The sequence below is a fragment of the Podarcis pityusensis genome, assembly GCF_964106645.2.
Source record: "Podarcis pityusensis genome assembly, chromosome: 12".
Taxonomy (NCBI): domain Eukaryota; kingdom Metazoa; phylum Chordata; class Lepidosauria; order Squamata; family Lacertidae; genus Podarcis; species Podarcis pityusensis.
Genome location: NC_138037.1, coordinates 6,226,082 through 6,242,661, shown reverse-complemented (window position 1 = coordinate 6,242,661; position 16,580 = coordinate 6,226,082). Strand labels below are relative to the sequence as shown.

General features: G+C 43.8%; 1 protein-coding gene across 3 annotated transcripts in view; it reads right to left on the bottom strand.

Annotated features, from left to right (window-relative positions):
- Window positions 1-392: 392 nt before the first annotated feature.
- Window positions 393-16,580, bottom strand: part of WNT3A (Wnt family member 3A) — a 96,550-nt gene continuing 80,362 nt past the window's right edge. Inside the window, exons 3-5 of one of the 3 annotated variants that reach the window (XR_013977817.1) lie at window positions 11,612-11,877; window positions 7,893-10,363; window positions 393-435 (exon numbers count right to left, since the gene is read on the bottom strand). Coding sequence is in view for 1 of the 3 variants with exons in the window: in XM_080974252.1 (XP_080830378.1) it covers window positions 9,884-10,363; window positions 11,612-11,877 (746 nt within the window). In the remaining 2 variants the exon portion in view is untranslated. Of the gene's footprint in view, window positions 436-5,053; window positions 10,364-11,611; window positions 11,878-16,580 lie in introns of those variants that run through there. The other 2 variants (XR_013977818.1, XM_080974252.1) reach the window with 2 other exon arrangements.

The window sequence follows — 16,580 nt, the reverse complement described above, 5'->3', positions numbered from 1 at the left end:
CTAATAAATGCCAAGTGATAATTACTTTCTTAACAACTGCTGACGAGTCCAACAATCTTCTCAAGATTCCCAGCAGCCACAGGATATTCTGGAAACTGGCCAGTGGTCCAGTAGGCCACAACCTATCTTCTTCCTGCCACTTCTCTACAACAGGGGTGTGCACTTCTCTACAACAGGGGTGTGCAGACTTCAGCCTTGTTGGAACTACACTGGTACCTCCGATTAAGAACTTAATTTGTTCTGGAGGTCCGTTCTTAACCTGAAACTGTTCTTAACCTGAAGCACCACTTTAGCTAATGGTGCCTCCTGCCACCGCCGTGCTGCTGCTGTGCGATTTCTGTTCTCACCCTGAAGCAAAGTTCTTAACCCAAGGTACTATTTCTGGGTTAGCAGAGTCTGTAACCTGAAGCGTCTGTAACCTGAAGCGTCTGTAACCTGAAGTGTCTGTAACCCGAGGTACCACTGTACTTTGCTTTATACTACAGCCCCAAGATCTACAAAGCAGAGCCAAGTGGGAAAGACATACAGTTATAATGAACGAACAGGGTACTTCTGAGCACATTCTGTGCTTAAGAACTTTGTTCAGTATCAGAACTGAATTTGTTCAGTATCAGAACTGAATTGAACTCACATTCTCGTGCCCTTTCAAATGTATGCAGTGATGTGCCTTTTCCATTCTGAGTTCACATATTTCTGAGGGAAGCACCAGAGTGATCCAGCTCAGTTGGTAGGGCATGAGACTCTGCAACCCATCTGGGTTGTGGGTTTGAGCCCCACTTTGGGCAAAAGGTTCCTGTGTTGCAGGGGGCTGGACTAGACAACTCTTGTGGTCCCTTACAATTCTACAATTCTACAATTCTATAATTCTTTGACACATGTGTGAAGTAGCCCTTTATGTGAAACCTCCCAGTTTTCTTTGCACCAAAACAGTCACCGACCTCTCCACGAAAGGGCATCCTGCAGATACCATCTTATCAGGAGATCCATCCTGGAAATATTAGAATTGGGCCTTTAGTGGAGTGGCACCTAGCCTTTGGAACTCCTTCGCATTACATAGCAGGCAGATCCTTATCCCAGCTGATACCTGTCTTGGATTTGAAATTGTTTTTTTTATATACAGCACGTTTTGTTTTAACTGTTTTTAATATCAGTAATGTTCACAAATTTGTTTTTATAGATGCAGCTGTTTTATGTTTTTATTGCATTGTGAAATCGCTTTGTGATGCTTCACAGGAAGTGATTCCTTAATTAATTAATTAGTAATATGTCCATCCCTCATTCACTACACCACTCCACAGGCCACATATCAGTGTCAGATTTGGATGGGAAAGACATGAAGAAGAAGAAGAAGAAGAAGAGTTTGGATTTGATATCCCGCCTTTCACTCCCTTTAAGGAGTCTCAAAGCGGCTAACATTCTCCTTCCCTTCCTCCCCCACAACAAACACTCTGTGAGGTGAGTGGGGCTGAGAGACTTCAGAGAAGTGTGACTAGCCCAAGGTCACACAGCAGCTGCATGTGGAGGAGCGGGGAATGGAACCCGGTTCACCAGATTATGAGACTACCGCTCTTAACCACTACACCACACTGGCTCTCACATGAGTTCACAAAAGCATTAGAACGTAAGAAGAGCCTGCTGGATCAGCCCAATGACTCATCTAGTACAGCATCCTTTTCTCATAGTAGCCAACCAGATACCCATCGGAAACTTACAAGCAGGACACAAGCACAAAAGCACTCTTCTCAGCAAGTGGTATTCAGAAGCATTACTGCATTGACCGTGGAGGCAGAGGACAGCCATCATGGCTAGTAGCCATTAATAGTATTTTCCTCTATGAGTTTGAATCCCTGGCTGTCCGTGAAGGTCCCTGGGTACCAATATAAGCAATTAAAAAGTCTGATATGTTGAGGATGTTCAACAGCTACAAGCTGGCTGTCAGTGATAGTCAAGACAAGATAAACTAGAAGTGGGGGTGGAGCTGGAACTGATGCTATGCCCACCCAGGTGTGGTTCAAGGAGGCCACAGAAGGGATGTGTGTCAATGCTCTGGTCTGTTGTGACTGTTTTCAACTAGAGGCAGGAGTCTTGCCTGCCACACTCTCCTTGCTCTGAGCCAGCCCTCTGATGGACGGCACTGACCTTTCCTTAACTCCCACCACAGAGTTCATTGCTTAACACTTTTCACCTGCTGACACACACAGGTAAGCCCCAGAGTAGCTTGTAGCCCCAAGGAATGCATTCTGGCTGAGTGCCTAAGAGTGCATTTATAATGGAACACACACATTGACTCTCCACCTGCGAATAAGGGTAAGGTATCCTTAGCAAGCAAATTCCAGAGCCAGGGCACGGAGACGTCCAGTTGCTGATTATGTTCTAAGACTGGGTTCACACAGGCAAAGCCAAACAGTGTTTGGTGTTTCTGTAGAGGATGGGGCTATGAGGGAGAATGAATGGGGCAATTACCGTATTTTTTGCACCATAACACTCACTTTTTTCCTCCTAGAAAGTAAAGGGAAATGTGTGTGCATGTTATGGAGGGAATGCCTACGGGTGGCATGCCTACGGATTTTCCTCCTCTAAAAACTATGTGTGTGTTATGGTCGGGTGTGTGTTATAGAGCGAAAAATACGGTAATTAATTAATTAAATTATTAATTATCGTTACATTTATATCCCGCCTTTCCTCCAAGAAGCTCAAGGTGCTACGCATGTCCCCCCCACCCCGATTTTTATCCTCAGAACTGCCTTGTGAGGTAGATTAGGCTGAGAGATTGTTAGGATGCGTTTCAGTTTCTCATTTTCCCAATCTTCAGTTCTCCACATTTCCACATTTCAGCATGTACGTTTAAAAAAAACCAAAGTCCTCATCGAAATTCATCAGAATTTTAGTCCAGATTTCTCCTAATATGCACAATTTTGCAGGTAAGTTTGTCTAATGTAGGACACGGGTGGCACTGTGGGTTAAACTACAGAGCCTAGGACTTGCCGATCAGAAGGTCGGCGGTTTGAATCCCCGTGACGGGGTGAGCTCCCGTTGCTCAGTCCCTGCTCCTGCCAACCTAGCAGTTCGAAAGCATGTCAAGTACAAGTAGATAAATAGGTACCACTCCAGCGGGAAGGTAAATGGCATTTCCGTGCGCTGATCTGGTTTGCCAGAAGCGGCTTAGTCATGCTGGCCACATGACCCGGAAGCTGTACGCCGGCTCCCTCGGCCAATAAAGCGAGATGAGCACCGCAACCCCAGAGTCGGCCACGACTGGACCTAATGGTCAGGGGTCCTTGTCTAATCTAAACATTTTGTATAGCATTTCCCCCTAATACAATGTATTTTTATATGTTTATTTTTATTAATGAATGCATTCCATGCACACTTCATCCAGGTATATGCATTCTTGTGCATATTACCTGGCTCGAGAACTGCACTGCAAAATTTGGAGAAGTGCAACTTTTGAAGGGGACCAGTGGTAGGAGAGGACTATTGGCCCTGCTTAGGGGTTTCCCAGAGGCATCTGGTTGATTATTGTATTGGATATTGGACTAGTGGGAAAGACCCCTGTCTACCTGAGACCCTGAACAGCTGCTGCCAGTCAAAGGGCTAGATTGGACAAATAGTCTGCCCTCGTATGTCAGCTTCTTAGTTGACTTTAATTGGCTGCTTGCATCAATTAATGGCGACAACAAACCTAGACAGCATCTTAAAAAGCAGAGACATCACCTTGCCAACAAAGGTCTGTATAGTAAAAGCTATGGTTTTCCCAGTAGTGATGTATGGAAGTGAAAGCTGGACCATAAAGAAGGCTAATCGCCGAAGAATTGATGCTTTTGAATTATGGTGCTGGAGGAGACTCTTGAGAGTCCCATGGACTGCAAGAAGATCAAACCTATCCATTCTTAAGGAAATCAGCCCTGGGTGCTCACTGGAAGGACAGATCCTGAAGCTGAGGCTCCAATACTTTGGCCACCTCATGAGAAGAGAAGACTCCCTGGAAAAGACCCTGATGTTGGGAAAGATTGAGGGCACAAGGAGAAGGGGACGGCAGAGGATGAGATGGTTGGACAGTGTTCTCGAACCTACCAGCATGAGTTTGACCAAACTGCGGGAAGCAGTGGAAGACAGGAGTGCCTGGCGTGCTCTGGTCCATGGGGTCATGAAGAGTCGGACATGACTAAACAACTAAACAACATCAATGGCTACTAGCCATAACTTGAGAGAATTCACAAGAGGCGAGAGTGCTGTTGTGCTCAGGTCCTGCTTGCCAACTTCCCATGGGGCATCTGGCTGGTGAGTGAGAGAACAGAGTGCTGGGCCAGATGGGCCTTTGGATGGATTCAGCAGACAGGCTCTTCATATGCTCTTATGTTCTTAACAGGGAGACTGTTGAGCAACAGTAAGGACCATTGATCTACTTCAGCATGCCAGTGGGCAGATTTCAAGGCCCAAATGTCATGTGACACTAATCACATGGTTCCTCCTTGAATGGAATGGGATGAGACATTGGTGGTGGCATGATTTAACTCTTTGCTCCTGCTGTGAGTCAGATCCGCATTGGGGTCCTGCTGTTCCTACAAATTCATTGTGTGTGGAGGGGAACCTCTCAGTAGATCAAAGGGGAGTCCCTCATCCAATGCAAATTACAGGTTTAAGGAAGGGGCCTGATCCAGATGAGAACCACAGCAGGGTGCAACCCCCTCCCTGCAGACCCTCTAAGTGCCCCTATTTTCCAGGGGCAGTCCCAGATTTACAGAAGCCATCCCAGTTTCTGATTTGATCCCGGAATGTCCTGCTTTCCCTTAGGATGTCCCTATTTTCATTGGAGAAATGTTGAAGGGCATGGTAGGAAATCCCTGTTTTCATTGGAGGAATGTTGGAGGGGACATCTCTATTTTCATCAGAGAAATGTTGGAGGATATGCAGTGTCCTGTTGTGAACTGGGCCCCAACACTGGCACTCGAGGCCAAGCTACATGATAAACACCAAGTATATAGTCTGGCCTTTTAAAACAATACAACTCCTTTGTTTCCCCCCCAGTACAATAACTTTTAAGGCAACAAAATTAAAATTAATGCATATTTTTTAATTTTCATTATAAAGTTAAACACATCTATGAAACATAACTGGTAAAAAAAAAAAAATACAAGACATTGCTATCAGGTTGTCGGTAAAAAACAGGATAAAAAGACAAGGGGCCACGATCCAGGACTCTGAAGACTGCAACACACAAATGGAAGGGATCCACTTGAGCAAAGGGTGGCCCACCCCATTTTCAACAGCATTGTACAAGCATCTCCAAAGTGTGTGCAGGATATTTCTAAACACAGGGAGATCGTAGCAGGCCCTGTTCAGGCTGAGTTTCATGTGATCCACTAGATCGCTCCTTACTTAGATGACAAGTGAAGTAGCAGATTGACAACACTGTTCCCAAGGAGTTATTTCTGCAAATATATACTCTTACTAATATATACATTTATTCATAAAATAAATAATCATAAAAAACCCATCAGACTTAACAAAATACCAAAGAGGGGGAGGAAGATAAAGAGAGAAAGGTGGTGACTCTTCTTTTGTACAATAGCTTTGGAATTTCAGGGTTTGCTTTATTTTTGATAATACATGGGTCATTATAAAGGGTGACTGAACAGGAAATAGGGGCAACTGCTAAGATGTTCTGAGTTGGGCCAGTCATGAAGCAATGTGAAGCAGCTGCTAGTGGCCACAGATTCCAGATGGGGGCACCATTTTCCGGCTCCAATTTCTAGATATTCAGTATATATGTGGTGGGTGGGTTTCAGGATTACAGTACATGGAGAAAGTGTTAAACCCTGCTGTTCCGTTCACCATGGTCCCATTCCTCATCCATTGTGGCTGCTAATTTACAGCAACAAAATAACCAGCACTCCTCCTCTTTATTCAGCATTCATCTTGATTTGCTCGCACAAACTTCATGAGGAAGTTAGATTTTATCTGGTCTTTATTGAGTGTTCATTCTGATTTGTTTGCAGGGAGGCTATACAATAATGATCATTCATCCTGCTTTACTTGTATGGTGTTCATGTGTCTTCCCAGTAGTCATTTGTTCATCTCACACCTTTTAGTGCATTGCTTTCCTAACTGCACATTTCAAGCTCATGACTTCCTCCAAAGAAACCTGGGAGCTATAGTTTACCCTTCACTGAGCTACCATTCTCAGCACCCTTAACAAACCACAGTTCCCATGATTCCTTTTTGGGGATGGGAGGTGCTTTTAAATGTATGGTGTAGATTCAGCTCTAGGACAACAAAACTCTTTAATCCCCTTTCATTGTAAAAATCTACATTTGCTGGTATGCACATGAATCCCTCCCACAAAATTCTGACTGGAGACACCCTACATGCAATCTATATAATCTGTCACTAAGAATGGTAGATTCTTAAGACTGTGACCTCATTATTCTCACACAGGCCAAAATTTTTTGTTTGGGGTCTACCACCTCAGACTTGACTACAGTATTACCCCGTATCAGCACATGCACAACACACATACAAACTAGATGTTAAGAGGACATTTTGTGACCCACCCCACCCTTGCAGTTGCAATACAGCTTTACCACCTCAATCTAAACCAGGTCTGTGACAGTCCATGTCAGAAATCGAGAACCTGTGTTGTTGGACTACAGCTCCCATAATCCCTGACCATTTGCCATTCTCTCGTGGGGCAACAAAAAATAGCTTCTGGAGGATCACAGTTTTCTGGTCTTTGTGCTGTCCAGATGTTGTGGACTACAACCCCCTTCCGCCCTGATTATTGAATATGCTGGAAGAAGCTGATGGGAGTTGGGCACCTGCAACACTTGGAAGGCACAATGTTGGCTGCTCTGTCATAGATTGCGACTGTGTGGGCCTAGAGTGGCTGCTAAGCACAAGAGATTTGGTTTATAAAGTTGCAGAATCAAGGTAGTTCTGCCCATGGTTGCCTGGGAACAGGGTACGGGTTTCCTGGGAGCTCCTCCTGACCTACAAAGGGCCCCTACAAGGTTGGTGCTACATTAAGGCTCCTCATATTCACCCTGAGATGTCTTTCCAGCTAAAGAATGAGGAGCTACTGACTGGGAAAGGCCATTTGTAACAGTGAGAGATGATTCCAAGATGTCAGTCACAATCACAAATAAATACAAATAAATAGAGTTGAGAATTCTGGAAAAATGGAAACAAAAGGATTTTAAAATGTTTCTCAGCAGGGCTGTTGAGCCTTCTCCAGGGTCCTTTGAAAGCCTCCTGGGACGCTGGAATGAGAGGGAGAGAGATGTCTAATCAAAAGTAAAAGAAACAACCTCAACTGAAGAGGACCTCATTCATTTTGAAACTCGACATATCATATTTCCACTATGATTGCAGCTGTGTTTCTGCCCTGGGGTGAATACAGAGGGATTCTTAAGCTCTCTACCATTTAAACTATCTGTGATCACTGGAAGAGCACAGAAAATTCATTTCAAGTCCGTCGAGGGCACTGAAAAGATCTATGCCTATTTAGCGCATAGTCCAGCATATATCTACACTTGTATTGGGGCACAATCCTGCTGACACTGAGAAACTTGTAAAGTCTCATTTCAGTAGGAGAGAATTAAGTGTGTGCTTAACTTTGTCATAGTTGCAACTTTGACTGGGTTCAACTTGTCATATCCCCCACCCCCGATTTATATAAAACCATTACAGTGGTACCTTGGGTTAAGAACTTAATTCGTTCTGGAGGTCTGTTCTTAACCTGAAACTGTTCTTAACCTGAGGTACCACTTTAGCTAATGGGGCCTCCCGCTGCCGCCGCGCCACCACCACGCAATTTTTGTTCTTATCCTGAAGCAAAGTTCTTAACCTGAGGTACTATTTCTGGGTTAGCAGAGTCTGTTAGCCTCTGTAACCCGAGGTACCACTGTAGTTGAGATTATAGAAGATGTGTTGACACCCTCCCCAGTAATGCTTTCCCTTCCCTTCTCTGCCTCCCTTTACATGGACTGTAGCTCAGTAGTAGAGCTGGTTGGGGTTGCTAGGGGTTGGAATTTAATAACATTTGGAGATACCAGGTTGGCTGTCCCTGCCACACATGCTAAATCCAGAAATGTGTGGGAAGGCTAGTCAGCATATTTTCAATGGGTTTTTCTGGACATCTTTGTAAGGCTAAGGTAAATGGCTATCTGTATTCACCCTCAAGTACATCTCCACAGCCAACACATCATTCCATCTTGAAAGGGCTTCCAGAACTTTTGCTTGAGTGTTGCAGGGCACACTAGGAACTTGGGGAGTGTGCCAGGGAAAGACAGGTACTTCTGCCCCCTCAGAGATCTATGTCCTCAATGTGGGAGGCCAGCTTTGTTGACTGGAACAACTTCTGTTGACCCCTGTATCTATCAACAAGGAAAACCCCCAACAAGGTATCTGCTGAGGAAATTGAACCATGGTGGGGGAAGTGTTTGCAATGTCTGCAGTTTCAGTGGTCTGATCACACAAATAGTCATGCGATGAACAAAAGAGGAAATGTGCATCTTTGCCCTGGAAAATGGAAATGGTACGAACTCCATAGGTTAGCTTTGAAGGATTTTCTTCTGAAAACATGACCTACATAAAAAATGAGTCAGTTACCAAATTTTTGATTTTGTGGGAACTGCAGGTACGCCATTCTGGGGTTATGCTTGAGGGGGTATGTCTAGGTAAAGGACAATTTGCACATATCAGTTGAGAAACTCTGGCTGAAATGGTTTCATTGATCAGAAACCTGCCTGAACATTCATGATGGCTCCAAAGAATGCCCATTCAACATTTCACTTCTCGTATTGCATGGCTTGGATGAAGACCCATGGTATGAAGGTGAAAGGGTGTAATTTCCTATCCTATTGAATCCTGTGTTTTTATGTCATTTAACAATCTCCTGCAGTAAGGCCTGGCAGCCATTTTGTCCTCAGAGGCTGTTGATCCTGAGGGAGCCAACTGTTTAAGCTACAATGTTATATTCGCAGTAGACAGCCCACAACTGTGACATTATTTCCTATGGCAAAAATCCCACCCAGTACAAGTGGGCTAATAAGCAGTGCCTTAGCAGTGTCCACTTGAAACTGTGAGATGGTGTACATATGTATGTATATATGTAACAGTATGTGTATGTGTGTGTGTGTGGGGGGGGGATTTTTACCATAGGAAATAATGTCACAGTTGTGGGCTGTCGATTACATTGTTTAACAAACATAACACACAAGTGCCACCTCACTTCCTGTTTCCTTCTCCCATAGTAGAAGCATTGTCTGAATCGTCAATCAGTTCAGGATTTGAATATATTACAAAGTTTGGCAGTTCCACAGAGTGAAGAGTCATTTGCAAGTTCCTCCAGTTCCTGTGAGAGGTTGAACAAGGGCCTTTAAAAACAACAACACACCACCTGTTGTTAATTCTATACATAGAAACTTAGCTACAGGCTGGGCTGGAACATTAAGAGTCATTGCGCTAGAAGCTTCTTCCATGCTCATAATGCACAAATAGGCCATGTTTCAGGAAGACGCACAACATTCAAAGGACACTTAATAGCACGAGCTTTGCCATGTGAGTTGAAAGGAAAGAGCAGACACTCCAGAACCTTCTGGAAACCTGCTCGCCATCCACTATCCAGCTCTATGTTCTTGACTAGTTAAAGAAACCAGTCTCCTGTGGTGCAAAAGGTCAAAAACAGCTGGTTGGTTGGCATCTCGGTTTGTCAGGAATTGCAAGGTTAACATCCAGATGTGATGGTCGAGAAGAAATGATACCTATTCTAGCCAACCAATGCTAGCTTCTGCGAGTGAGTGTGTGTGTGTGGATCTCAAGAAGTCAACTTTCTCCTATAGAAAAAAGTAATCTTTGATTCTTTTTCCGTGGCCATCCCATCTTACTTGCACGTGTGGACATCATAGACCCGTATGCACTCCTGACAGCTGACGTAGCAGCACCAATGGAAGATGCAATGGCACTTCTCCTTCCTCTTCTCAGTCCGTGTGTTGTGTCCTCGCCCGCAGCACAAGAGGTCGCAACCATCAATCCCATGGGAAGTGACGTTGCAGATCCTGTCGCGGGTGCCAAAGGAGCCAGTCTCAGGGTTTGGCTCGCAGAAGTTGGGTGAGTTCTCATAATAGACCAAATCCCTCTCGGTTGGTGCTTTGAAGAAGTTATATTTGGGCCGCAGTGTCTCCACCCAGCCACGGGACTCCCTATGCTTCTCCACCACCATTTCTGAAGCGCTGTCATATTTGTCCTTGAGGTAGTCGCCAATAACCCGGAAGTCAGGCTGGGACCACCAACAGGTCTTTACCTCACAGCTGCCTGACAATCCATGACACTTGCATTTGAGGTGCATGTGGTCAATAATAGACTGAAAAAGGAAAGGGGGGGGGGGAAGAATGGCAAGGAAGGCAGAAGAAGGAGAGACAACATTAGTTTGTAGTATGAGGAAACATTCAATATGGCATTTTTAAACTTTGGAGGGTTGGCAGTTCCCAATTATCCAGTAGTGGTTGGTGGTGCAATGCTGCTTATCTAACCTCCTGTCATTGTCTCTGTGGTTTACCTGGAGGGGGAGCAGAGAGGTGGCAGCATGGTTGCTGCGGTGCAAATGCACCAGCTGGAATGACAGATTGGCTCCGCTGGTACATTTGCACAGCACCGGCCTCACCCCTTTCCCTCCTTGGTAAACAGCAATGACACTTGTGGCAGGAAGTCAGGCGTGTGCCGCAGCTCTGCCAATGGCTGCAACAAATATCTCAGCATTTTAGGATGCTGGCACAGTACCAGTTTACAGTCTAATATTCGTGCATTTGCTGGACCCAGAAATCTTCCCTCACTGTAGTACTTTTGTTATGTCCATGTCCTGAGAGTTGCCAACTGATTTTAATGTGTAAGGTCAGATTTTGAAACTCAATCAGGCAGATTAGGGGTAAAACCCATTTTAGCTGAGCCAGGCTTTTACCTCCCCTACACCTGATGTCACATATGACATCAGGTGCAAGGCAGGTGGGTGTAGCTTGGACATAATGTCCTTCTGGATGTGACTAATTAGACCCACAGGCCAGAGGTTCATCCTTTCTGCTCTACAGAGCAATCTGAATGTTCCTGCCACCATTACCTGTTACTGTTGAAGTTGCCACTATGGGGATGTCTTTTTTGACATTTGGAAGAGCATGTGCTTTGCATGCAGAAGGTCCCTGGCATCTTCAGGTAGGGCTGGGGAAGACTTGTCTGAAATCATTGAGAGCTGCTGCTAATGTGGACAATAATACTGAGCTAGGGGTCTGACTTGTTATAAGGCAGCTTCCAATATGTTTGACAGTAAAACCTTAGCTAGCTGTAGAGTAGAAGTATAGTGAAAACAATGAGATTGTAGGTGACTATGCAACTTGCTTGTTTTTTTTCTTCTCTCCTCCTCTGACCATGGAGGAAAAGTTCGTCAGCCAGACGATTGCCCCCTAGCAGCCTTAAATGGTGCAGTCAAGGAGAACAGGATCAACTGGATTCACGGATTGTGCAATTTGGTGCCTGCTTTTATATCTGAAGCAAGTTGCTAAATTATTATAGTGTTGCAGTCACCACTGAGGGAATAGAACAAAACCACAGTTTTCCTTACCGTCCTTCCAGCTTCATTATTGTGTCTGTTCATGGCCGACCGAGCATCTGGCCTGTTCTCTCGTGCATCCGCAAACTCCCGAGACACCATGCTCCCAAACTCCACATCCTCGCTGCAGCCTCCCCATTTCCAGCCTTCTCCTGGAGGACCCTTGTGCCGTGTGTCACAGCCACAGATGGTGGCCGATCCTTCCGCACAGGATCTGGTCACTGCAAAAGCCACACCAGCAGAGGCAATAGCATGAACGAAGGCTGACTCTCTGGTGGCTGTGGGGGGAAAAATTAACATCATGCTCAGTATCCGTTACTCAAGGACAACGGGGTTACTTTCACAAATATAGCTTGGAGACTGGAAGGTTGGAGTAGAAAATTCATCAGCCACATTAATCGGAAATTATTTATTTATATTAATATTATACACAGGAGTTAAATGTACCAGTTAGAAATACTAGAAACCAGAATTATTTCCAGTGTGCTGCTGGTTGCAGCTCTGGATGAATTACTGCTCTGGGCTATTGTCCAATCAGAAGCCACACTCAGACGTGGACCCTTAACCTTAACCTCCCCTTTAATATTGGAGGCCATTCATTAAAAACCTATAGCCATCCCAGGATATGATTGTTTAAGACTCACTGAGCCCTTTTCATGTCTACAGTACAAATTGAATCCAATACCTAACCTGTTTAATAGCTGTGACCTCCAATGAATGAATGAATGAATACCTTAACATAGGGTGGTCCAACATCAGTTTGCATTTACTTAAAAAAATAAAGTCCTTGGGAAAATTCACCAGCATATTAGTGCTAATTTATCTTTATTATACACATATTTTGTATGGAATTTTGCCTGATTTACACATTTTTGCAAGGAATTTCCCCTAATATAGTGCATTTCCACACATTATATTCACTAATATAAGCATCTTAATATGTGCATTTTTGTAGTTATTGCGTGCCCAGGCTCTGCACTCCTGCCTTCCCCGAGTGGTTATGAATGATGGACACAACAACTTAGACTGGATCAAATAATTTCATAGGTTTCCATGAAAATGTATGCCAAACCAAATTTCTTCCCCACTCCTATCTCTGGAGCGAGCAATCTGGGTTCAGCTTTGACGCAGAGAAGGAGAAGGGGAGAGAGAAAAGGCCTCTGAGACTTGTGAATTGCTTCCTATGCCTGATAAAGGGTTTGGCTCTGACTGTCTAACCCTCCCCTCCCCACACACCACCATCAATGGCTAATAGCTGGCCTGACCCTCTTTAGCTTTGGTGAGCTTACCTGAGGCATCCTGGGCCTCAGGGCCAAGAGAAAGGCTGGCCTTGGAGATGAAGATAAACAGGAGGAAAAGCACGCACTTGTAATGGAAATGAGGGGTTATTTAGCTGCCATATAAAAATGTAAGAGCCTCAGCTGAGATAAGAGGCGGGAGAGGGAGAACGGCAGGGCTTGTTTTTGTCAGCCAGCCTGGGTGGTTCTTGGTAGCTGCAGAAGAGACAGGCAGCAGGTCGCGACTTGAGAGAGACGAGGCCTTTCTGGAAAGTCAGCTGTCAGTGAACAGAAGTACGGGGAGGAATCCTTACCTAGAGGGAACAGAGAGCATTCCTAACAGAGGAGCGCAAAAGAAAGCGAGAGAAAAGCCAGCCTACACCATTTCACACACCTTGGCAAATTCACAGAGGAAAAGGCTGTTAGTGGTTACTAGCCACGATCTACTTCTACAGTCAAAGGCAATGTGCTTCCATATGCCAGTTGCGAGGAACTGCAGGTGGGGAGAGCAGCTGTGGCACCCAATTCCTGCTTTTGAGCTTCTCATTGGGGCATCTGTTTGGCCACTGTGAGAATAGGATGCTGGACTAGATGGACCTTTGGCTTGATCAAGCAAGGCTCTTCTTTAGTTCTCATGAAGCCTCCAAAGGAGCTCCTTCCAAGGGTCTGAGGAAATTGGGGGGAGGGTTGAACTGAACATCTGTGGGGTGCACTTTATGATGAGGTTTGGCTGTGGCAATGGAGGGTGAGGAGAGAGGGAGACGCCCTGAAAAGTACAGTCAGACCTTGGAAGTTCCAAAACGTTTTGGAAGTTCCATACCTTGGAAGTTCCAGAATGTTCGAAAACCAAATCACAGCTTCTGGTTGGCTGCAGGAAGCTTCTGCAGCCAATCAGAAGCTGCGGAAGCCCTGTTGGATGTTCAAGTTCCAAAAGAACATTCACAAACCGGAACAATCCCTTCCAGGTTTGTGGCATTCAGGAGCCAAAACATCCAAGTTCCAGGGTGTTTGGGGTCCACGATATGACTGTAACTTGCATCTTACACTAAGCACCTGGAAAAACTTTCTGACAGTCAGAGCTGGAAAAGTCTTCCTCGGAAGGTTGTGGCCTCTCTTTCCTTGGAGGTTTTTAAGTAGAGGTTGGCTGGCTATCTGTCATGGATACTTTAGCTGAGATTCCTACATTGCAGGGGGTTGGACTAGATGACCCTCAGTGTCTCTTCCAACTCTACGATTCTACTTATTTTACTTACATGATTGCAGCTTTGTGTGTGTTAGGGGGGGAAATAAATAAAAGGCGTGTGGAGGAAACTTATTCTTCAATTATTCCCTCCCTCACACCCCTATACCAAGCTATGATGGTGGGCTTACCCAGCTTTGCAAAGGACAAAGGCAGTGTGAGGGCTGTGGCCTTCCCAAAGCCCGGTAAGTGAGGACCTGGGCTTTGGAAAGGAGATGCAAGGTCTCTGGCAGGGTCCTAGAGTGCTTCTGTCTCCTCCCCAAAGCCAGGCAACTGCTTACCAGGCTTTGGGAAGGATGTGGGAAGGCTCTGGGACCATGCCAGAGCCCTTGCACCTCCTTCTCAAAGCTGAGTAGACAGCCCTCCACCTGGCACAATGGCGGTTCTGGGAGCTTCCTGGCTTTACATGTTTTTGCATTTATTTATTTTTTTAAAGAATATTTATTCCAATTTTAAGATTACAGAAAAGGAAAAAAGTAAAAAAAGAAAAACAAATCACATACATCCTACAAAAAAACACACAGTACAAAGAAAAATGCAAAAGACAAAAAATCACAATAAAAAAGTAACAAAAAATCAAATTAAACCATTAGAACCGTTTTCCCATTTACTTATTTCCGTGACTTCCTCTCACTTCTCTGCTTTGTATTCTAAATTGAATCGTATCTCCAGCAAATCCTTCTAACCTTCTTTTCATTTACTTATTTTAACATTCGAAAGTATTTAATTCTCCTCTATGTTTATTTTACACTTCATATTTACTTATTCCATTATACTCTGTCTGCCAATACGGTCTAATATTCTTCTCCAACCTTTTCTAACATTCTTTTATATTACAATATTTCTGAAGATATATTTTAAATTTTTTCCAATCTTCTTCCATCGACCCTTCTTCTTGATCTCGAATTCTGCCGGTCATCTCAGCCAGTTCCATATAGTCTATCACTTTTCTCTGCCATTCTTCTCGGGTAGGCAATTCTTGTGTCTTCCAGTATTTCCCAATAAGTATTCTTGCCGCTGCTGTCGCATACATAAAGAAATTCCTGTCTTCCCTTTGCACCAATTGGCCGACCATGCCCAAGAGGAAGGCCTCTGGTTTCTTCAAGAAAGTATATTTCAATACCTTTTTTAGTTCATTATATATCATTTCCCAGAAGGCCTTGATCTTTGGGCACGTCCACCAAAGGTGAAAAAAAGTACCTTCATTTTCTTTACATTTCCAACATTTATTATCAGGCAGATGATAAATTTTTGCTAGCTTGACTGGGGTTAAGTACCACCTGTAAATCATTTTCATTATATTTTCTCTTAAGGCGTTACAGGCCGTAAATTTCATACCTGTGGTTCATAACCGTTCCCAGTCAGCAAACATAATATTATGCCCAACATCTTGCGCCCATTTAATCATAGCAGATTTAACCATTTCATCCTGTGTATTCCATTTCAACAGCAGATTATACATTCTTGACAGATTTTGTTTTAGGTTCTAACAATTCCGTTTCCAGTTTAGATTTTTCCTCCTGGAAACCAATCTTTTTATCTAAGTTAAAAACCTCCCTTATTTGATAATAATGCAGCCAATCTCGAACTTTAGTTTTTAATTTATCAAAACTCTGCAATTTTAATTTATCTCCAACTTGTTCTAAAATTTCACAATATTTTGGCCAATTTGTCTCCATATTTGTTTTTTTCAAAGCCTTAGCCTCCATTGGTGACAGCCACCTTGGTGTTTTACTTTCCAACAAATCCTTATATCTCACCCAAACATTGAATAATGCTTTCCTGACAATATGATTCTTGAAGGCCTTATGCGCTTTAACTTTGTCATACCATAAATATGCATGCCACCCAAACACATTATCAAAACCTTCTAAATCTAAAATGTCCACATTTTCAAGAAGTAGCCAATCTTTCAGCCAACAAAAAGCGGCTGATTCATAGTAAAGTTTAAGATCTGGCAGGGCAAATCCCCCTCTTTCCTTTGCGTCTGTTAGTATCTTAAATTTTATTCTAGGCTTTTTGCCCTGCCAGATAAATTTGGAAATATCTCTTTGCCACCTCTTGAAACAGTCCATTTTATCCACAATTTGTAATGTTTGAAACAAAAACAACATTCTAGGCAATACATTCATCTTTATCGCTGCAATTCGGCCCAACAATGATAACTTCAATTTTGACCATATTTCTAAATCCTTCTTCACCTCTGACCAACATTTTTCATAATTATCTTTAAACAGATTCACATTTTTGGCAGTCATATTCACCCCTAGATAGTTCACTTTATTAACAATTGTTAATCCTGTCTCTTTCTGAAACCTCTCCTTCTCTATCTCTGTAAGATTTTTCTCTAATACCTTAGTTTTCATCTTGTTTAATTTAAAACCTGCTACTTGACCAAATTCTTGGATTGATTGTAACACTCTTTTTGTACTAGCTTCTGGCTCCTGTAATGTCAAAACTAAGT